The sequence below is a fragment of the Candoia aspera genome, chromosome 1 (assembly GCF_035149785.1).
Source record: "Candoia aspera isolate rCanAsp1 chromosome 1, rCanAsp1.hap2, whole genome shotgun sequence".
Taxonomy (NCBI): domain Eukaryota; kingdom Metazoa; phylum Chordata; class Lepidosauria; order Squamata; family Boidae; genus Candoia; species Candoia aspera.
In genome coordinates this window covers 333,754,318-333,778,199 of record NC_086153.1, presented here as the reverse complement: position 1 = coordinate 333,778,199, position 23,882 = coordinate 333,754,318, and the positions used below count along the sequence as shown (strand labels likewise).

General features: G+C 39.1%; 1 protein-coding gene across 3 annotated transcripts in view; it reads left to right on the top strand.

Annotated features, from left to right (window-relative positions):
• AP3D1 (adaptor related protein complex 3 subunit delta 1) overlaps nucleotides 1-23,882 on the top strand; it is a 49,815-nt gene that overhangs the window by 3,847 nt on the left and 22,086 nt on the right. For all 3 annotated transcript variants that reach the window (XM_063290782.1, XM_063290783.1, XM_063290784.1), the window contains 10 exons: nucleotides 7,856-7,951; nucleotides 10,211-10,291; nucleotides 10,890-10,970; nucleotides 11,547-11,654; nucleotides 13,294-13,423; nucleotides 14,671-14,810; nucleotides 18,510-18,583; nucleotides 20,215-20,264; nucleotides 20,411-20,460; nucleotides 22,032-22,080. In XM_063290782.1, the coding sequence (XP_063146852.1) occupies nucleotides 7,856-7,951; nucleotides 10,211-10,291; nucleotides 10,890-10,970; nucleotides 11,547-11,654; nucleotides 13,294-13,423; nucleotides 14,671-14,810; nucleotides 18,510-18,583; nucleotides 20,215-20,264; nucleotides 20,411-20,460; nucleotides 22,032-22,080 (859 nt within the window). The remainder of the gene's footprint in view (nucleotides 1-7,855; nucleotides 7,952-10,210; nucleotides 10,292-10,889; nucleotides 10,971-11,546; nucleotides 11,655-13,293; nucleotides 13,424-14,670; nucleotides 14,811-18,509; nucleotides 18,584-20,214; nucleotides 20,265-20,410; nucleotides 20,461-22,031; nucleotides 22,081-23,882) is intronic.

Here is a 23,882-nt window from a genome sequence, read left to right as displayed (position 1 = left end):
GAAACATACTGTATATAGCATTCCTGACTACGTCCTACCTCTACCAAAAAAGTTTTACGTGTACCAATTTTTCATTTATGAATTTTGTTTATGCATGTCTATGAAGAAGCCTTAATAAAGCTATCTCAAATTATTTTTTTCTTGCAAAGCTTGCAACCTTGAAATGTTTGTTATGTATCTATTGCACAAGACCAAAATGCTTTTATTGAGGGAAAGTAATACTTATTACATTGTATTGGCTTCCCAGCTGCCTTGAGAAACTGTTTATACTTTGTTATGTAATGATTACTGATATATTCAGATATGTCTCCCCTGAAAAGAAGAAATGGCTGAGCATTATATACTTTACAACACAAACATTTAGTCTTCTGATGCAATTATAAATAATTTTTCATGGTTGGAATTTGCCAAGCTTTCCTGTGATTATCTGCCCCTCTCTTGTTTATCACAAGCATGCAAAAGAGGAATCAAACTTAAGCTTATGTATGAATTCTAAACTGTGGTTACTCTTAACCATGGTTGGTCTATATAAATTAGCTTTGCAAACTGATATTTGAAGTTTTTGATTATGTGCCATCAAGTCAGTGTCAACTCCTAGCAACCACATAGATAGATTTTCTCCATTATGGTCTGGCCCAAACCTAGTCTTTCAGGTCTTCCAACACTAGCATTTAAAGGTAGCTTCTATCGAACAAATTGTATATCTAGTTTATTTTAATATGCCATTAATGTGCAATGATGCTTATTTACATCTTTGCCAGGCTGCTGTTAAAACTAAATTACAATTTCTGGCATTACCATAATGCATATAACCAGTAGGCTTTAGATTAGATTCAGTGAAATTATTTCTGAGTAGGTATGCATAATGGTGTTTGAACAAACATATTTTTTCCACTTAAGACTCATTTTTGAGTTTATTGTAAAGTTCAGTTTAGCAGGCTCCTTAGACCATGTTGCATGCTTACTGGTAGTGTTTTGTTGTTGTGTAAGATTTGCAGAAATACCTGCTTCTTGTAGCATAGAAATCTTTTTCAATGGCACTGTCATGTGATTCCTTGCTTGCCACGTGAAGCATTTTCAGGAATGTGCCCCTGCAGACTTATCTGCTTCATTTGGCACTAGAATGAAATGGGCAAATGTACAAGATTTGCTGCTAGAATTGGAATTACCATTGGAAGGCTTTTGGGAGAGAAAGTGATGTAATTGTGTGAGAGAGATTTTAACGACTCTGGGTATGACATTGCACATTTCATGGTGCTACATCAGCCATCTATTTCCTGTTATATTGACTGTAGCTTGATTCTTTGAAGGAGACAGAGCCGCTACCAAGTTATCCCCATATCGAAACTGTTAGAGCTTATTAGCAGCTTCCATCTGCAGATGAGGTTATGACATCTAGACCAGCAAGTTGCTCATTTTCTTATCCCACAAATATGCCATGGAGCAAAAAGGAAGGCTAGGTTAATGCATAGCCTTAGGACTTTTGATGTTAAATACATTAAAATAAATTAATACATTAGAAGCCCTTTTAGGTCACAGTTGCTTATGGATGAAGAGTTACATTTCACATCCCCCTGGATTTTTATGCTGAAAACTTTCACTGACAATTGTAAGTGACAGTTCAATTTCCTCCTGGAAGGATAAATAAAAATTATACCAACACTAAAAGTGGGAATGTTATGCAGAATTCAGCACACTAAAAATAACATCTTTCGTTTTTAACATTCTAACTCTTTTGACTCCAAAGGCTTGATACTTCAGACTGAACTCCCCAAAATACATATTAAAATGTGAGCCCTTTGAGGAAGGCCAGGTCAGGAAACAGACTTAAGAAGTCTGACTGGAACTCTACTTTATTGATATACGCTATCATAACAGAATCTTGAAGGTCTGACTGAGTTTTCTCCTCCCTGCCTTCCTTTTATACTTTAGTGAATTAGGAAGTCAGTTTGAGCTTCTTTCTCAAGCTTTTTCTGTTTCCCAGGCTTAATGCATGTTTTTCCAACTGTGGTCTCTGTGACTCTCTGCATAAGGCAATATCTTTCATACAGATTGAGTTCTCACATGGCTCTCAGACTACAAAAATATTACTGCTGTTGAAGACCATTAAGCATGTGTATTGTGTGACCATTTTGTTAGAATTGTATCATGTAAAGAATTAAGAACTGAACATGCTTTGAAAGTTACTCAGAAAAAGTTCTTTGGACCATCTCATTATTTGTTAAAGTTACTTGACTTTTTAAATAGTGGCTCTCACAGAAGCCTGGAAAAAAATTAATCTTCTGAGTATGTGCTCAATGCTTCAAGAAGTATGTTACGATTACAAAATTCACTCTTCAAAAGAAGAACCATGGCTGTGTGCACAAATGTGTAAGATAAAAACTATCAAGCCACAAGGCATGCATGAAAAATGGGGGTTTTGATTAAGTGTTTTGTTTTGTTTTTTTGATGTTCCAAGAAAGTTGACTTCTCCCCACATCACACCTAGCTGTTAGGTTTTAATCAGTCCAGTTCTCCAGGGTTTCTGCTGTCTAATTCTACTAATTTTCATCTGGGTGATGGGCATATAGCATTTTTTGCTCTGTGTTTTGCAAGAAGAAATGCAGATTGCTGTTTTATGTCATCCTAGTTGTTCTAGAAATTATTTGGTACAGGAAAGATCCATGATAATCTACAGTGGAATTTGGGGGAGCAAAATATGCTTTCCACTCCAAGCCAAGAATTAGAGAGGAGTGAAGCTTTTTATCTTTACTGTCCCAGTTTTATAGGTTCATCCAGCAGTCATCTGCAATCTGTGGCCTCTGAGAACAATTACTGGAATAACTATAGTGAAAAAAATAGTTATATCTGTATTTTACCTCATACTGTATTTATCAGGATGATGGATAATTTATTAAGCTAAGAGAAGTTGACTGTTCAGATGGCCTTTCTTATTTACCCTTTTTTCCTCTCCACTTTCATTCCCCTTCCCAACTTGATTACTTTTTCCCAACCTTCTTTTAAACTTGCTCTCTGTAATCTGAATGGCTTCTGCCTGCCCCTTCTCCTGCCCCAAAATGGCATTCAGTCCCTCTTCTACTTCTGCAGATTCTCATGTCAGAATCTAATGTGGTTTGCTGGAATTATGTTTTGATATGATGCCAAGTTCCATGGCTGCTTAGCTTTGGGCTACTGTTTCAGTTAATGTACATGCCAGTAAACAGAGAAGGGTGTAAATTGCCTTGGTGATGCTATGCCTGAAATACATACATCTTACATGTTTTAGATTAATGTTTTTGTAGCTGCCATGAGTTGCTATTGCCCAGCTGATTAATATGCACTGTAAAATGTGCAGGAATATATTCCACAGTGGGCCAATTGCACTTCAGAATGACTCTTTGTTTAAGGGTGTTAAAAATCACACTTGATCTTCAACAGCTTCACATAGCAGAAGAAAGTGTGGTTTGGGGGGTAAGGAGAAAGCAGATCTTTCTTCTTGCTAATGCAATTCATCCTCCATATGGTGTTCTCAAGATACTTTATATTTTCATTGCTTTAAGTTTCCACAGCTATCACTCCATCCTAGCAAGAATCTGTGTTTGATAGGGAAATGACACTGCCTTTCTGCTGTTAGATGCGTGGTCTATGAGGCCAACAGAGATCTTGAGTTAGGAGAGTGTTGCTGAAATGCCTTGAACCAGTCGAGAGCTTGCATTACGAGATTGGAGCAGAGGTGTGCTCTTCACAGAGGGATCGTCAGATGAAAACCGTAGCATCCAAGTCTATAAGGATGCCGTTATAGCCATCTATCTGGGATGAGATCTCTGCTAGACTACTTTTACCTATCCAAACTGTTGCTAATGAGAAATACAGGCTTTTATCGTCCAAATAATCTTACCCATCATATCTGAATTATGGTTTTGTGTATTTCTCAGAGATGAATTTGCCTTTGCATAAAAGGCTTATAAGAGTTGGATCCTACATCCATGCAAGTAGCATAATATCTTGGATACGAGAATGCTTATTGATATCCCAGCTTTTCTGAGAAGCAGTTGGATACTGTGTCCTGAACTTTGTTGATTAATCTTACAGTCATAATATTTGTGTGTTTTCCTAAGCACATATTATACTATATTCCCCCCAGAGTATATAGTGTGCCCCATCGTACAGGAGAGAGCCAGTTTGGGGGAGTGGTTAAGGCACCAGGCTAGTACTGGAGTTCTAGTTCTGCCTTGGGCACAAAGCCAGCTGGGTAACTATGGACCAGTCACTCACTCTCAGCCCTAGGAAGAAGACAGTGGCAAACAGCTTCTGAAAATCTTGCCAAGAAAACTGCAGGGACTAGTCCAGGTAGTCCCCAGGAGTCAAGGCTGACTCAAAAGCAAACACAAACATGGTGAGAGGACGCTTAGATTTGGTACTAGAATTAGTCCCTCTTTTCAAAAAAGCCGACCTGTATAAATAGATATATCTTTGTGCATGCTCTTTAGATGCAGCTATCACAGATCATTTATCGAGATCTGTATCTAACCTTTGCAGACAAGGCTAGAAATATGAAGAATTTAATTTTTTCATGTACAGTACGTCTCTATTATTAGCAGCCCTTCAGCTACTCAAATCTATTTTTGCTCCACATTCCATTGCAGAAAATTTCCATGGATTGTCCTTTTCTTTAGATCCCGCCTCAAAATCCAGTACTGTGGTGAAGTCTTTGACTGTTCCCTTAAGACTACTCAGTGGAATTTCTGGGCTGACATGCTTGGTCCACACCCATTAAAGCAAAACTGAATTATGTCCTTTTAAATGTCCGTTTGCATTTTTCTCTCCTTTCTTGCTGTTGTCAGAATTCTGACTGTTGGTTTTGGGGGACAGCTGCCTTTGGCTTTTGTTTAAATGGTTGTGCAGCGCTATATAAATATCAGATTGGTTTTGCTCAGGTTTTTGTCTTAGTGTTGAGATTCAGAGGTGAAGTTTTTTCACTTGTGGGTTTGCTTTTAACAAGTTGGACTACCTGTATTGTTATCCACACATTTTGTTGTGGCTTTGGAAATGGCACACTTTATAAGAGCTGCAGTTTTCTTGGCAAGTACAAGTACTGTATAGCCTGATATGGAGAACCAGATATGCAAGGGATGGATTCCATAGCATCCGTATGCTCCTGCTGTGACGTAGCCATTAAATATTTAGTGTGAAGAATTATATGCCAAAAGATATGTTGCATACTGAACAAGGGGTTCTCTCAGCATCTCATATTCCAGGTGGAACTGCAGGTACATGTGAAATTTGAGCGTTTTTGTTTGTTTCAAATTTTGAAAACAAAGCAGTATGTCCAGCAGTAGCAACTACCACTGCTACACAATTTGCTAAGAACGTTGCCATTCCCTCTGAATTTAGAAGCACTAGAGATCAGTGCCCATTCCAGATTAGCCATTCTGGGGTAACGTGAGGATATTGCCTCGGAAGAGGCTATTCTTACAAGCCATTCCTGTTCAGCAGCACGCTTTGAGAAAGAGTGGCAGTACCTCTTCTTTGTGCTCTGTAAAATCAAAGTATGTACCACATTTGTATCATTTTTTCTAATCAGCACCAATGGAGTTATTTTTTGTACGTTCTTGCAATTAACATGGCAGGAAAGTATTTCCTGAAGCACAGTGACTGTAAAGTCACCCAGAGAATTTGATGGTTAAACAAGAACTTGAAACTCGTTCTGTTTCCTCTATGCATAACCAAAGGTTCTAAAGGTCATGAGCTGAGACTGACATAGAGCTTTCCAATCTGAGCAAAGAGATACAGAAAATCGTAACTGTCTATTAGGCATTCAGATATTTGTAGTCCAGGCCTGGTAGCCTTTGATTTACATACGTTTACTTGAAACATGGCATTGAAATGTAGTCATAATTTTCAGTTGCACTTTCTTAAGTAAATAGTTTCCAGGGTATGTCCTGAGAAATTAAGAGCTTCTTAGCCCCAAACACTCCCTAACGTAAGAGAATTTTCTTTGCATCTCCATGTGAATCATTGCTCTGGTCATTTTGTCTAGGCTGTAATTCAGTTACCATTGATTGATACACAGAGAGGAGGCTGCCTGTTGCATCTTTATGTGGTTCCCTGATCTGGACTTCTGAGCATTGAATATGAATGCCCATTCATTCATTCATTCATTCACATTTTTTCCTAATCTTTAGTCAAAAAGTCTCCCAGAATAGTTAACAAAGATGAATTCTAAATGGACTATTTGTCTAGTCCAGTATTGTCTATTTGACAGGCAATGGCTTCCCAGGATATCATGCTAAGGAAGGGGCCTCTGTCTTGCTACCTGAGCTCCAGTTTCACTAATGACTGAATCCATGACTGTCTGCATTCAGAGCAGATGCTTTACAACCGAGCTGTGTACTCTTTCCAGAAGTTTGAAAAGTTGTCTTAAATTTATGTTACTTTCCCTAACTTTTAACCCTTACTGAGGGTTGTAGAGCTTTCACCAATCACTTCACATGCTTCAGTGAGTTGACAGGGCAAAATCCTATGACTGAAAGCATTTTCAAAGAGGCAGATGATGGGACAGTCCATACTGTTGGGTGTGGTTGGCAGGGAAATCTGAAACATTTGGCAGAGTCAGAAAACAGTACAGCAAGGCTAACCTACCAGTTTGCACAATCCTCCCAATACTCTGCAAACCTGAGATGAAGTATTGGGCATTGGGAAAGCAGTTGTCACCAATCAGAAGTCCCACAATTGCTGCTTCAGTACTATTTAATTTCAGTTCCAAATACTTTAGACAGCTGAGGGGGAGAGATGAGATTTGCTTAACATCTAAAATTAACATTGCACATTTTGTTTACCATATATAAGTCAAATTTACTAATGTGTACCCCAGATAATTTCATGGCAAAGGTAGATTTTCTAATGAAGAACCTTCCAGGAAATGCCACATTGCTGGCCACAGCCCAGTACGACTCCCTGTAATAAAGTACAGGTAGTCCTCAGTTAACGACTGTAATTGGGACCAGGGACTCCATCCCTAAGCAATGCAGTCATAAAGCAAAAAATCACATGACTGCGCCAGCTTACAATAGTAATTCCAGCAGTTCCAGTTGTGATTGTTAAGCAAATCACACACTGTCATTAAGCGCAATGTCACATGATTGTAACTTGTGATTTCCTGCCAGCTTCCCCATTGACTTTGCTTGTTGAAAACCAGCAGTGAAGGTTGCAAATATCAATCATGTGACCACAGGTCACTGCAACCATTGTAATTGTGTGCCGGTTGCCTAGTGCCCAAATTGCAATTATGCAACTGTGAGGATGCTGCAAGGGCTGCAACTTCGAGGACCGGTCATAATCTCGTCCAGCGCTATCATAACTTCAAATAATTGCTGAACAAATTGTCACTAAGTGAGGACTTCCTGTAGATCATACTTTTCCTATTCTGACTATTAGCCTAGGCCATGATCTGCAAATTGCTTGATATCAGCAGCTTCCCCAGTTGTGGCTGCCTCCTTCCAATCCCATTTAGAAGAACGGGTAAATATTATGTGTCTATAATCAGATATTTTAATCACACCTAGTACAGAAAATTTTCAAGTTACGTATCCTTGCAGGAGACAGTTCGCTGTCTTTTTGAGAGGATTTGTAATGCTGTGTTTCTTGATACTGGGAAAAGTTGCAAAGATTAGAATTAATTATGGAGATAGTGGATGAACTCTTGAAGACAGGCAGTCCTGCTGCATTTCAATAGAGAAATTGTTATCTGTGTGCTTAGGGCAGCCAAACTATTTGTGAATTGTGTTACAGCTATCAGCAATTTGGGTAGTTCTGGCTTAGGAGAACCCTATTTATAACCAGTGACCTCACTTTTCTCTTTATTCTTCTTTTCCAGGCAAAGTACATCTCTCAGTGCATTGATGAGATCAAACAAGAGCTGAAGCAAGATAATATTGCTGTGAAAGCAAATGCTGTTTGCAAACTTACCTATGTGAGTATTTTCTTCAGTGCTGGGGAATATCCTGAGATAGGATATTGAATGATCCGGGGCTGTTCATTGATACATTAACAGCGTTTTATTTTTTGGAAGATGTGGTAAAGGATGTGATCACTCTGTGGTTGGACTATTGCAGTGCACTCTATATGGGGCTGCCTTTGAAAACCATTTGGAAGCTACACTGTTACAGCACACAGCAACACAAGCAGTGATGGGTAGGCCATGCCATGCCCATATCCTGTGAGCTGCTGGAGTTATCATTTGGCTTCCAGGTGCAATTCAAAGTTCTGGTTATCATCTTTGATGCTCTAAATGGCATAGGGCCTAGTTATTTAAGGGGCTGCCTATCTCCTGTGGTTTCTAACAGTCACTGAATGAGTGGTCGTTAACTGAGGACTACCTGTATTTTTGTCTCTCCTTCTCTTTTGGGGGATCTCAGCTCCATTCCACCATGAATTTCCCAGTCTTCCTTTTCTTCTCAACCATTCATTTTTGCCTTCATATGTTTGTTTTGCTATCTGGGCCTCATTCATTCTCTCCCTGTGACAAAACCGCTTCAGCGTACTGCTTTCATGCTCATCACTCCCTTTTGTTTTCAATCTATGTTCCTTCAGCACTTGTTCATTCTTTACCCTATCTTCTTGTTTTGCCACATAAACCTTTAAAGCACTCCATTGCCCCAATATTCAACTTACTTTTATGCTTATCCTGACGAACGAGACAATCACTTCATTATAATAAAATCAGCAGAAGCCTGCTTTAATAGACACCATTTCTCTTTTTTTAAAAAAAGAAAACATTGTTGCAGTAAATTACCTACTATCTTTCTACTGGTATTTACATTTCTTAAAATTAATATATCTGTTATCCCATCTACCAAGGTACACAAACTCACCTATTTGCTGTAGTGTGTTGCTATCTGTGTGTGTGTGTGTGTGTATAAATAAATAAAAATAGTTGGCCCTGTATTTCTTTCCAGTTTTCATACCCACATTTTCTGTTATCTGTGAATTCCTACTTTCATATGCACTACAACAATGTATATTATGCAAATTCATGCTTTTCTGACATGCATTTTCATCCTTTCATTCATAATTAAACCCACACCTTCACTTTGATACATGCATTTATCAACTCCACTCCACAAGCTCAGACTGCCTTTCTCTTAGTTTCCCAAACATGTAACGTTTCTGTTTTTCTTTCATTCAGTAATTGATGTTTTTTACCATTTACTCCTCTTACGTTACAAGTTAGAATTCTTCATATGCCATGGGTATCAGCTAATGAGCTCTTAAAAGTTGACCATCATCCCAGTTCAGCTAAGTGGAAAGACATTATTGATCAGTTTTAGTACATCTTGGTCAGTATGCCAACAATTAATCAATTTTATTTTGGTCATAGACCAGTATACAAGTAACATAACAATTACACTAAAATAGAAATACAAATAAAAAGTCATATTGATAGCATAAAATAAAGACGAAATTATTAAGGTAAAATTACAGAGTGCAGGTATTAAAAAGCAAAAGAATCCTATAGAATTACAATTAATTTTACCATGAATAATCTAAATACTACAAATAACTAGAGCAAATAACTATAAAAGGACATCAGTAATACTACAATTTATAGAACACTGCAAGAATGTAAAGCTATGCTAGCTTATATTATCAAATCAAATCAATTTTATTCAGTTATAGACCAGCAATTAAACCGGAAGATTCACATCTAATTAGAATAAAAGAAAAAACACTTAAAATTCTAAAAAAATTCTAAGAAAAATTAGAAGAGATAATTGCAGTGTGCTGTACAAATTATAGAGCAATATTTAGCTGTGGTCAATGAAATAAAATCAGATTGGTCTGATAGAAACAGCTTGAGATAAAAAGAATCCGAATGACCTGGATGTTTAGTAAAAAATTGAGATAATAATTTCTGACGAGCATCTGCATAGAGGGGACAGTATAAAATGACGTGTTCCATCATTTCAATTACTCCTCTGCCAGTTTTGTTCCAGATGTGCTTACACTGTTCTACGCAAACTAAGGTTCTGATACAAAGCCTACCTTGCAAGCCAGAATATGTTGCCCATAACCCAATAATCAGAAAGTGCTTACAGCATTCCAGTATAGACTCGGGCTAAAATATACAGGCAAATGTTTTATACAATTAAAATATATTTGAAGTTTGATTTATCCCCTGTTTTGAAATTGATGCCTTGTCTCTCCTCCCCACATCCCATCTCTTCAACAGTTACAGATGCTGGGCTATGATATTAGTTGGGCAGCATTCAACATCATTGAAGTCATGAGTGCATCCAAGTTCACTTTTAAAGTAAGTGGTTTATATGCAAGTCAGAGTATTAGAAAATCAAGCATTGCTGTTACTGAGGTCTCCAAATTCTGTACAGAGTGACCTTCATTTGTTGAAAAGCTGGGACCACGGCGGTTTGTATCTCACCTTAAAAAGTAAATTAGGTGTGCAGTTAGGTGTGCTACGTTCTACTCCAATAAAAGTCATTATACAATCTGTGTCTTGTATCAACAAAATAATCTCATCTATTTTACAAAATTCTGATGTTGCTAGTCATGAAGTTCTGTCAGAAGCTACACAAGGCACTGAACCCACCGTCGCTAGATGCTTTCTTTTGGTTCCCTCTCTGATTCCGTAATTTTGATATTGCCCTATATTGAAGTACACCTTTCCAGTTAGGTCTAGGAAGCTAAACTGTACATCCAGAACCATTTCTGTGTTTCTCCCCTTTCAGTGTACTTGTACCACATTGCAGTTTATTAGCAGCCCCAGCAGCTGCCCTAATGCAACCCCTTTGTACCACCTACAGTCCATATTTTACTAGAGCCCGTGTTTCTCAGGATGATGGCCACAAGCCTATTCAGCCTTAGATAGTGATTACTTTTTATTCATTTTGCAGAGGATCGGCTATTTGGCTGCCTCTCAGTGTTTTCACGAAGGGACAGATGTTATCATGCTGACAACTAACCAAATCCGAAAGGTAAGTGTGTCTCTTCCAGAAAGGAGGCTTGCATCACCTGGGTTATGTTCATGCCAAGCAGTATTCAACAAAACACTCTTTAAAAAGTAGACATAATAAAGTCAAAGCCATGGTAGCGTTGAAAACAATCCAAGGCCTTTCAGAAAAGACTCTTTGCTTGTCTGCACCAAGGCAGTGAGAGAAGAAATGAGCCAGATCTTCCAAATAAGGAAGAACCACAATTAAGAAAAAGCCCACTCTTCATTGCTTCTGGCTCTTCTCAGAAAGCACAGCACAAAGAAGGGTCTCCAGAGATGACATCAGGAAGCAAACAGTTTCATCTGAGAGAACAGTCATTAAGAAACAGTCTCCGGATATTTAAAACCCAAAAAGCATTTTTATAGATGATAAACTATGCTTTGGAGGGCGGGTCATTTAGTGATTGAAATATTCAAAAGTATATGGGATTAGCAGCAAAGTTTGAATGTAAACGTTAAATCTGCAGCATACTTGCAAAAATTTAAAGGTTCTTTCTATTTTTTCCTCTCATCCAACCCTCCCCTCTCCCCCTCCCCCATTTCTACCTTCCCGTTCTAGGACCTGAGTAGCCCCAATCAGTACGATACTGGAGTTGCGCTAACAGGTTTGTCCTGTTTTGTGACTCCTGATCTTGCTAGAGATTTGGCAAATGACATCATGACTCTGGTGAGTAGTTGGAGAGAGGCCGTCCACAATACCCACACAGTTCAGCCCGAGCAAACCTCTTTGAAGCTCCAAGTGAGGAAGAAATATTTTTAGAGCAAATGAATGTCGAGCTGCTCTGCTGCTGACTATGGGAGCAGCGGAGGGGCATTTTGTGGTCCAGCCACACACAGTGAAACATTACAGAAAATAACGTCTACAGCCACAAATCCATATTGAAGACTTACTTTAAAGTAAGGACACCCTGAGTTGAATCTGACTCCTAGTGACTATAACAACATGTTTGTGGAGTTTTTTTGGCAACAGTACAGATGTTATTGCTGCTCTCTTCTTTTGGGAATTTTTAGTCTTTCCAGTCTAGACCATAATAGCCCTAGGATTTCCTGTTTTTCTCCTGTCCAAGTACTAACCAGGTCCAAACCTGCTGAGCATTTTTGAGATTGGCTGAGATTAGCTGGATAAGGAAATCAGTTTCTGGTGCCTAATTCTTCTCCCATTCTTTGATCATCCAAATTTTAAACCTGTAATCAGGGGTTCCTGAACTCTTTACCATCACACCTCCCTTTAGTGTAATCTTAATGTACACACCTCCCCTAAAATCCAAACAATAAAATAAACACAAATCAACAATGAAACCAATACAATGAAACTTTTATTTTTAATACAGACATAAACAAATAAAAAAGCAAAGGTTCTTCACACCTCCCCTGGGCTCTGTCTGCACCTCCCCAAAGGAGGTACACCTTCACAGTTTGGGAAACCCTGATGTAGATTAATATAATGAAATCAAGGAATGGGGAAGATTCAAGATTTCGTAGGATTAATGATTCAGTTACTAATGGGATTCCAATTTAGTTTCACATGATACAACTTGAATAGTTTCTTCTCAAGCTAATCATATCTTACAAATAAGACCATTAATGGCATTTGAAGAATAATTAGCATCCATTAATTAAATATAATTTTATTTAAATGTGTTTAGTTACCAACAGTTATTCCTAATAGGTTACCTTTGTTCATTCAAATGGCTTTCTGAGCAGAAATACTACATTTGGGTGCATTAAAATTATCAGTGTATTTATATATACTTAGGTTAGCAAATTGTTAGTACCTAAGCCAGAGCAAAGTATCTGTTGTCACTGATGCTTTTGATGGGCAGCATAGTGTTCTTTCTCTTTTATTCCACATTCAAAAGGCAACCTTCAAAAGGCCTGTTTGCTAAAAGCTGTGGTCAGACAGGCCTTTCCCTTGCTGCGTATTTATATTTGAGGTACATGTATACATGCATTGTGTTAGATTCCTAGGCTTGATATGCTGCAGCCCTTGATTAGGAAGCTGTTCCTCCCAGGCTGTGAAGCCTCAAAGGTTATTAGAAGCTATGAAAGTCCCCAGTTTTTAGGTGTGATAAACTTCTCATTGCAAGTTATCTAGCAGACAACGAATAGGTACAATTTACCCCTTGATAACATCAGGACCAACTGCATGGCTTGAAACCACATTGAAATGGATCTCTTCTTCCTTCCTGCCACAGGAAAGAAACTTCTCTGAACATTAGTGCCAGGAGCATTTTCTGACTATGAAATGAAGGAGTCTTGGATTAATTGCTGTGAAAATATGTGCTAAAAGCCTTTTCTCTCTGCAGATGTCTCACACAAAGCCTTACATCAGGAAGAAGGCAGTGTTAATCATGTACAAAGTGTTCTTGAAATACCCTGAATCCCTTCGACCTGCATTCCCCCGCCTTAAGGAGAAACTGGAAGACCCAGATCCTGGTTAGTGATCCAAAAGATTCTAAGATGTTTGGGACTCTTGGCCTGGGAAGAAGGTGTACATTTAAATAAAACTGGATAAGGCCTTTTGCAGTAATAGCGTTCATGTGGTGTTACTTCTGTGCGGCATTCCATATTTTAGTCCTGGGGATGCTGTAGCATTCTAGGACCAAAATAAACAGTTTTCCACACCACTTATTTATGCATATGCACGGGTGATTGTGAAATGCAAGAGAAAACGTAGGGCAAATTAGCTGGTAAGGCTCTAGAAGCTTTAACTTTCTCCCCACAAATACTTTATTAAGACCATTACTGGAGCCAAATTAAGTATGCTAATTGGCACAGCTACCACATACCCCAGCAGCTTCTTGTGTCCCTGTTTCCCTCATTGAACTTCTGTGAAAAGTTGCAGTATCGGAATACATCTCACTTGTCCCCCAGTAGCAAAATAGGTCTCAGTAGGTAGAAAGTTGTGATATAGGGATGTGCATAAGTTGTTTTTTTATTAAATGTTAGGAAGTGGGAAAACAATAGATATGCATTTTCTCTCAGATCAATATTTGCTGCTCCTTTAAAACAGTCAGTTATTGGAGTGAGGAAAAAAAATTCTACTTTTCTGCCTTCTAGCTTAGGACTGTCTACCCCATGCTTTTTCTAGGCAGAAACTCGGTGTTGCCATCTCCCACTTACCATGTTCCCTGTTTTACGCTTTCCTTACAGTGTAGTAGCTAGCTCACATTTTCCCCAACATGGGGCTCTCACGATAAAGGGAATGCTGGGAGTTATAGTTCAGTGCATCTGGAAAGCCAAGGTTGGAGAGAGGCTGGAATATACAGTTGGATCTAAATGCAAGACTTTGTCATGGATTCCTTCTGATAGCCTTAAAGCTCTCTTACTGACTGTGAACAAGTCACTCGGCCTTCTCATTTGTATAAGGGTAAAGAACCTAAACGCTTTGCCAGTTTAAACAGTAGCATGATGGGAATGAGGACATGGCTTTCAAGTTTCAACTATATCTTGTGAGCACTCTTGTATTTCAAATACAGTTAGAAATCTCCCTTTCATATTCCATTTGAACTTTCTTGTGGGGTAAGAATGGGGTGGACTTCTCTGTCTCCAAATCCCTCTAGGTTGCTTTACATGGATTCTCTTGCACATTAGTTGAGGAAAAAAAATGTTGCTGTAGTTGTCTGTGTATGAGCCCTACAGCCCCACTTACTGAGACATTCCCCCCCTTTTTTCCCCTCCAGGTGTCCAGTCAGCTGCTGTGAATGTTATATGTGAGCTAGCCAGACGCAATCCAAAGAATTATCTTTCCCTTGCTCCACTCTTTTTTAAGCTGATGACGTCATCCACCAACAACTGGGTCCTCATTAAAATTATAAAATTGGCAAGTATTAGCAGGCCCTGGCAGCTGGTGCCTTTGTTATCAGTATATATGGTGTGAAAAAAACACAGAACCCTGTCACTTCAGAGGTGTAGCAGCTGACACAAATTGATAGGAAAAAAGGACAGCAGACTGTAAACTGGCTTGTGAGGGGAATGTTTGATTCTCAGGCAAGAACTAGTAGAAACCTGCCAGGCGGATAAAAATCTGAGATTGCAAATAAGAATGAGCAGAAAAGGTTCTGCTTGCTAGTGGTTCCATGTCTGCAACTGTATATCCTCTGCAGTGTGTGTATGTGTTTGAGAGGGATAGAATTAAGAAGTCTGGGGGTGCCTAATTTCTACAAGCGGTTGAAGGATGTGCAGATGATTAAGGCAAAAATACCTTTTTAAAAAATGTTCTTTAGCTTTAGAAAGTTCTAGTATAGAGAATATTTTTCCCTTCTCATCTCTCTCTAATCCTATGTAACAGGAAACTAAATTCAAGGTTAAAATCCTCATAAGATTTGCTACACAGTGTACAGTAATGGCTTTGAAAGGGTGCTAGGCATTTGGGAGGAAGAAGAATCAAATAATTGTTGGTTTATTAATCATTAATAGCCAGACAGAACCTCTGTATTTGAACGTAAGTATCTCTCTGATTATCAGTTGCCACTGAGCCATTGTTGGATGAGTTTTTGCTTGTACGTTCTTGTCATGGGCTTCTCAGAAGCATCTCTCTGACCATTATGGGAAGATAATGGATTAGACTGACCTTTCTTATAATCTAACAGAATTCTTGAATTCTCCTTTGTTTTTCTGCAGCCACTATTTAAGGTCAAAGGCTGATTCTTAAATCCAAACAAATCTTTTTAGCCTTCCAAGTATCTCCCTGGCCTCCCCAAGGTAGAGGTATGCTGATCAGATCAAAGATCTTTGTAATCCAGCCTTTACTTCCTACAGTATGTATCCAGATATCAGTGGAAAGCCAACAGACAAGAGATGACTTTGATGTAAGTCTCTCGTCTTTCTGAGCAAATGCATAGAGAGGAATCCTGCTACTGATGGTGGAAACAGTGTAATTATTGTGACTGGTAACTCTGGATAGTTTCATCCAGCCTGCTGAACCACTGGTTGGTTTACTTTTTTCATGGTTTGAAAGACCCATAGTGGTGGACTTCTGGTGGGGATATGGTGAACTGTACAGCTGTGTCCGCGGGCTCAGAAGGCAGAACTGACAACGCAGCAGTTTTTTGGGCTCAGACAGGTTTTTCCTGAAGCCCAGAAGTGTTTTTCCAGAAAAAGGAAAACACCTGGAATCATCCCATCTGTCCTTTGGACAGCTGCTTGCAGCTAGAAGATCGCAAACAGCGTTTCATGTTCAACTGGTAAGAGCTAGCCAGAGCCTGGGTCATCACCATTTTCCAAGCCATGCAGTAGCCTTAATGGGACACTAAGACCGGCCACCCCATTTGTAAATCACCCGATTTATATTACTTTTAAGTACGCGTACCCTAAGGCTTTCTACAGCAAGGAAAAGCGGGCTTGCTTGGTGCTTATTGTTATTTTTGGGATTTTTAAAAAAAATATTTTTAAGTTTTGGACTTTGTTTTCCCTCCAAATATTAAGGTAAAAGGTAAAGGTTTCCCTTGACGTAAAGTCCAGTCATGTCCGACTCTAGGGGGCGGTGCTCATCTCCGTTTCTAAGCCTTAGAGCCGGCGTTGTCATAGACACTTCCGGGTCATGTGGCCAGCATGACTCACGGAACGCCGTTACCTTCCCGCCGAAGCGGTACCAATTAATCTACTCACATTTGCATGTTTTCGAACTGCTTGGTGTGCAGGAGCTGGGACTAGCAACGGGAGCTCACCCCGCCGCGCGGTTTCGAACCGCCGACCTTCCGATCGACAGCTCAGCGGTTTAACCCGCAGCGCCACCGCGTCCCATAAATATTAAGGAGGATTGAGAATAAATAATTCACTCCCTGTTATTATTTTTGTACTAAATTTGAAGATACTAGCATTTTCCTTCATGTTGTATCGGCAGAAGACTGTGAGTTCTAGTCCTGCCTTAGGAATGAAAGCTGGCTGGGTGACCTTGGGCCAGTCTCTCTCTCTCAGCCCAACTCACCTCACAGGGTTGTTGTGGGGAAAAGAGGAGGAGGAAGGAGTATTAGGTATGTTCGCCACCTTGAGTTATTTATAAAAATAATAAAGGTGGAATAGAAAATAATAAATAAATAAAATATGTCACTTTTGCTTACGTAAACACATTCTGGAATTTTTCCATATCTTCAACTTTCTCTGGTTAAGCTCCTAGGGGGCGCCATAATCTACTGTGTGAGACATGGAGGATTTTAAACAGACTTTCTCTGACTTCCAACAAGTTTTTAAACAGATTCTTTCTGATTCCTACCAAGTTTTTATGCAAGGCATTCAGGACATTGTGGAAAATATGAAGTCTAAAATGTGTCATCTGGTTGGAGATGTCGTGGATGAAACTGAGGAATTCAACAGTGACAGAAATGTCTCTTCTAAGAGTGAGATTGGGATTTCTGTTAATATGCTGGATGAAGATCGGATAGTTGAGTTGGAGAAATTTAAGGGAGAGAGCAAGTTGCAAGCCACAAGCCACAAGTGAAATTGATCTTCTGGTGGAACACCATGGAAAAGAAGGGGTTATTATGTATGAGAGGTTTCCTGAAGAGATGTCAGAGTTTTTGAGGGGGGCAGTTGGGCTGTTTGATTTTTTTTTTTTAAGAAAACTCTGTGTGCATTGTGGGGGATATGTAAATGCTCTGGTTTATTTTGAAGTGGGATAAGGGTTTAAGAATATTTATCTGGATTGCTTTTAGGGTTTGGTTGATTTCATTTATCCTTAATGATTTGGATTAAGATTATTAAGGTATAATGAAAAAATAAATGTCTATTTGGATGGTTTTGGGTTTAATATGATTAAGATTATTAAAATTGTTGTATTATCAAGTACAATGGCAGACAATTTATATGTTTTTTAGTTTGATTTTTATTATAGTAGACAGAAATGTATAGAATAGTAGTAGGAAGGAAATAAATGTTATCTTTGGGGGGAAAGTTAATTAGGTTTATATTTTTTTTCCCTTTTTCTTTTCTTTTAATATAAGAGGAGGGAGTAACTATATTTAGTGATTTTTACAATGTGCCAATGGAATGATTTATAGAAATAATGTGATTTTGGTTTAATATAGAGTAAGGAATTGATTATGGAAATGTTTGTATATCTTTGCTGTTAAAAGTCAGAAGTCACCTCTTTTTGTAACTTCAAAAAAAATTTCTCTTGTGTTTCTACACTTTTTTAGTTTTTTCTCTTTTTTTCTCTGTAGTTTTTTTGTTTTTCTGTAGCTTTTATCTTTGCTTGAAACTTAATAAAATTCGTATTAAAAAAAAAAAGACCCATAGTGGTGTCATTCCCATACAACACTAAACATTATTTATGCTAAATAATTCATGGTATACAGCTGGATTTGCATTTCACACTGAGCCAGAACCAAGCAAATCATTTTGTGTCTAAGATTAGGCTTAACACTGAGCCCATTAATTTGTTGAAAGTTTGAATTTGCCTAATACAGTATTTTTTTGAAGCTGTTCAGGTTCTTGGCTATTGCTGTATATCTAACCACTTTTACAGAATTAGCAAAATAAGCAACTAGCAATTTAATTTCCTTTTTCTTTCCTTTTCCTTTAGTTTGGTGCTCTCACCCCTTTGGAACCCAGGCTAGGAAAGAAATTGATAGAACCCCTGACCAATCTAATACATAGGTAAGTCAGCTAATTCTTGTAGATTTTTTTATTTGGTGGTTGGGGGAGATGGCTCTAATCAGCTCTATATTTTAATGTCAGTATTAAAAATAATTCAATAAAACTATTTGTGCCCCTGGGTAAGTTTAGTCATTGATATCTCGAGTATTTTGACATTGGTCTGATTGACTTTTCCAAGCAGTTCATTTGCCACCATTGTGCAATTTTTAAATATAATTCCCCAGAGAGCACCAACTCCAGAATCTATCCCGGTAGTAGACTAGACAGAAGAAGGAAGTGTCCATTTAACCTTGTTTTCTTTCGCAAAGAGTTAATGCATTATTACTCAATTTTCTAAAGTGGTTAGAATTCATATCAACTCTTACCAATATTTTAAAAAGCCCACTTCCAAGAAATCAAGCAAAGTGGGCAGTATGCATACTATAACTATCTCACCCTTTCTAATCTTTGATTTATAGAAAATCAAAGTTATTCTAAATCCTCCATTCTGGCAAAAGAAATGAAAGTTACATGCAGAAGAATTTTCAGACGACAAACCACCCAATAAATATCCTTTCTGCTTTGATTTTCTATAATTGTACTTATTTGTCTATCCATCTATCACATTTGTGGGCTGCCCACTGAGAATGACTTGGAGTAACATATAGATTAAAAACATAAAAAGTCAATAAAATAATCAAAACCATTAAAAGGGAAAGATGTCAGCATAGAGTGACAACAGACACAATAGCAAAACCAACCCACAGTGGGCCTGTGCCATACCTTAGTCTGGGGCAGTGTTTCTCAACCTTGGCAACTTTAAGATGTGTGGACTTCAACTCCCAGAAGTCTGCACATCTTAAAGGTGCCAAGGTTGAGAAACACTGGCCTGGGGGAACAGCCATGTCTAAGGCTCTTCTAAAAAAGAGCGGGATCAGAGTTGTTTGGATGCCTGGGGGGATGCTGTTCCAAAGTGCAGGTGCTACAGCAAAGAAGGTATGCCTCCTGGGTCTCATCAAATGACATTGCTTGATAGATGTGACCCAAAGCATGCTGACCCTGTCAGATCCTACAAGGTGGGCAGACACCATGGGAGAAAGATGATCTCTCAGAAAAACATTATAGGTGACAACTAGCATCTTGCACCCAGAAGCCTACTGGCAACCAGGGCAGCTTGTGTAATGGAGGTGTATATAATGGCGTGCCCATGACTGCTTGTGCAGCCACATTCTGAACCAGCTGAAGCTTCCAAGTAGTTTTCAAGGGCAGCCCATGTAGACATTACAGTAATCCAGACAAGAGGTGACTAAGGCTTCAGTGACTATGAATAGGGCTTTCTGATGCAGGAAAGAGTGTATTTGGATGCACAGGGTGGATTTGTTGAAATTTAGCTGATTGAGTCTTAAGAATCTAGTTACAAATGGAAAATGTAACCTAGCTTCTGTTTTTTAAAACTCATACAGTATTTCCTTTGAAACCAGGTGATTCTTGAAAAGTGCAAGAATCAAAGGCCTTTTTTTCTTTCAATGTTTTACACACCGTAGAATAACCTTAGTTCTTTAAAGTGTAGAAACCACACGGTCACCTTTCTGGTGAAACTTCTTCATGGGCTGTGCCTCATAATGCAGAAACGTGTCTGTCTCTTTCCTCAGCACCTCGGCCATGTCACTCCTCTACGAGTGTGTGAACACAGTGATAGCAGGTAAGGGAAGGCCATGGAGGGATAATACATTTTGTGAATAATAAAAAAGAGTAACAGATACTGTTTGGATGTATGTGTTTGAGAGTTAGCTTTTTCTAGGAAAAGCAGACTACAAATTAAACATGTACCTGCTTGCTCTTCCACAGTGTTAATCTCTCTTTCCTCGGGAATGCCCAACCACAGTGCAAGCATCCAGGTACAGGCTTTCACTTTTGGTTTCTGTCTCTTATTGTGTGTCAGCTTTGAATGTTGCAATGTCTTAACTACAAACCTAGAATGCATGTGTTCTCGAGAGAGGACATGTTGCAATCTGTGCCGGTGGCTAGGTGCTTCCTGCTTTGTACATGGCTATCCCCAGAACACATAAAAGAAGCAGTTGGGCCAGATCAGCAATGTAATTCCAGCAATATGTGATATACGGAGGTCATCCCAATGGCCTGTGGATATGGCGACCCAACATACTCTGAACATAGTACTGAGGGATCGTTGGGAAGACTCTCCATGTGTGGCTGCAGGCTAATTTTAAATAATGGGAGGAGGAGCCAGAATAAGCACTCTGTTGCCCATGTCAAGGTTAGACGTATGCTCATAGCGGGGTAGGCCATCAATAAATATTGACTGTGATAGTTGGTCAGGGAGGGAGGGAGGGAGGCATGCAGGTGCTTTCATGCTTCACTGATGGTTGTCAGGATTTACTATTGTGTGGAATTTAGAGGTTCTACCACATAGACCTTTGGATGTGATCATGCGTGTGTAACGGGGGGTGGTTTATTCTGGCAACTGGCTGTTAAATGATAGCATTACTTTTTTTTCATCATGAGGGATAATACCAGTTTGCAAAGCAGGCCTGGAACCTGATTCCTTAGTGTCATAAACTAATTTCACATGGTCCTTAGCCTAATTTAAACATTCTGCCCGTCCAATAAGACCTGACAAGTGGGCATGCTCTGGGTCCCGTCTCTTAATTAAACAGTGTCATCTGGCAGAACTAAGAAGACGTGCCTTCTTTGTCACTGTGCCTGTCCTATGGAACAGCCCCGCCCCCCCAGTGTTGATGGTCCCCCTGCCTGCCTTTCAGAAAGATCTTAAGACCCGGCTTTCCCCCCAGGTTGTTACATCTAACTTGATTTTTTGGGTTGGTTTAGACTGTAAGTAGCTGCCTTGTATGCAATGTTTTATTGCTGTTTTTCAGTGGCTTTAATTTTAATATTGTTATGCTTTGGTTTTTATCTGTATGCTGCCCTGAGTCCTACTGGATTGGGCAGCTGTGTATGTGTGTGTGTGTGTGTGTATGTGTGTCAGTTTAACAAATAAATAAATAACCTCCCCTGCATTACATCAATTCAGATCATTGACAGGAAATATATTTTTCTGTGCTGCTTTAGAGGCAGGACTTTGTATTAAAAAGAGAATGAGAGTGACTGAGACAAAGGGGTGTTGGGAAGAAGACTGAGGGTGCCAAAGAGAATGCTTCTCTCCATCTGCTTTTATTATGGCTGTATCCACTTCTTTCTGTAGTCCCGTTGTGCTGCTCCCCTGAGGAAATGCAGCCCTCAGTAGAAAAGGGCTACCCACCCCTGTTGAGATTAGGGCAGATGTACTCTTCCCCCTGCACCCTTCCTACTCCACCGGGGGTTGTTATGGAGTAGTCTTCCACTGTTAGCAAAAGCTACTGACATTTACCAGAGAACAGAAGATCTTAAGGTGTGGATGGAGGAAAGTCCTTGGCCTTGCAGAAGAGGCTAACAATATATGCTGTCTCTGCAGCTCTGTGTTCAGAAGCTGAGGATACTGATAGAAGACTCAGACCAAAACTGTAAGTATGGGAGATGCTGCCATCTTGGAAGGTAATAGTAATTGATGCCAAGGAACTAGGCACTGTATTCCAAAACTGAAATACCTAAAATGAAAAACCACATTCATTTTGCTCCTGGTGATGCTCTTTCTCCCCCGGCCGCTTCTGAAATCTTATTTGACCTCCCCTGTGGGCTTCTGAGATCCACCAAGTATTACTTCTAATGCTTTAAATATTCACTTCTTTTTAAAATGAAGGCATGTTAAAGTTCTCAGAGAATTCCTTCAGAATCAGGGCATTTTATTTTATCATATTTTTATCCTACTTGCTCCTAGTCAAATTAGCTTGTGGCCCCCGACCTCAAACTAAATGACATGAAGCAAAAGGTGAGGAGAACTAAGCACTGACATTATTTGGGATGTAATGAAAATGAGAGAATGCTGGAAGGAGTGTTTTTAAGATTTGTACGGAAAAGACAGTGAGGTGATAAAGAGCAGAACTGAACTGAATGTTGTAACGTTAGAGTCCAAGAAAAATATAATGAAAAGGAAATCATAAATGCTGAGACAATGTTGAAAATACCTGCAGGTATAGACAGTGTAATTGAAAAGATGTTAAAATACTGGAGGGGTGTGCTTGTACAATGGTTGCATGACCTGCTTATGTGTGTGAAGGCTGTATCTGTGCTTGACAATTGGAAGAATCCCGTTATTGTTCCCTTATGCAATGGCAAAGATAGCAAAAATGAATGTAAAAATTACAGAAATATTCGTTTGTTCAGTGGCCTGGGAAAGTGTTTGGTGTAATTCTGATCTAAAGGGTACAAGAAGTGGACAGCGAGGAAGAGTTAAGTGCGGTGTACCTTCATGCGGAGAGGGGGTTTAAAGATCAGGTTTTGCTCTCCGGCAAAGAGAGAAAAGTACGAACATGAGAAAGTTTATTGTGCATTTGTTAGTTTGGAGAAAGCTTGTGGTAAAGTGCATAGGCTTGAATTATGGGATGTTTTGCTGAATGCAATAAGTACAGTATATAATGATAGTAAAGCACGTGTGAGTATAATGGAGTGCTTAGTGAATGGCTCAACGTTGAGCAAGGAGTAAGACAAGGATGTGTAATGTCCCCTTGGTTGTTCAGTGTATTGAACGCTTGGTGACGTTAGTGATGTGTTGGTTTGGAACATGTACACGTATGCTTATATGCAGAGGATATGTGTTGCTGTCTGAGAACCTAAAGGAAATGCAATGAGTATTAGATAGCTAGAATAATACAACCACAAGCATGGATCTGAAAATGAACGTGTCAGAACCCAAGATAGTTAGGTTTGACAGGGAACGTGGAGAAACCGCTGCATGTTATACATACATGACAAAAACCCAGAACAAATAAACGAATTTGTATAGCAGAAAGTTTGCCGGAGATGAGGAAATGGATGGGAAAATTTTGAAATGTACGTAAGCTTTAGAAAAGTGTGGGTAATATGTGGCCTGTTACAAAGAATGCAATTTGTCAAAGCATGCCAAAATAGTGTGAGGCTGTGCTTTTGTCCACATTTGTTGAACGGAAGTGAGAGTTTGGTGTGTTACCTGAAAAGGAAATAAGGTGATGGTATGTATTTATAAGTAAGCAGGGGGAAGAAAGAAAAAGTTTTATCAAAGGAAGAAAGGAAGGGGAAATGTTGATTTGAGAATGAAAAATGTGCCCTTCTCTTGACATTCAGAGAGATTATAAAATAGCGTCTAGTATGTTAGCCTTCCCCAAGCTGGTGCTTTCCAAATGTCTTACATTTTAGCAGACAAGATGGCTGGGAATTCAAAGAACGTTGT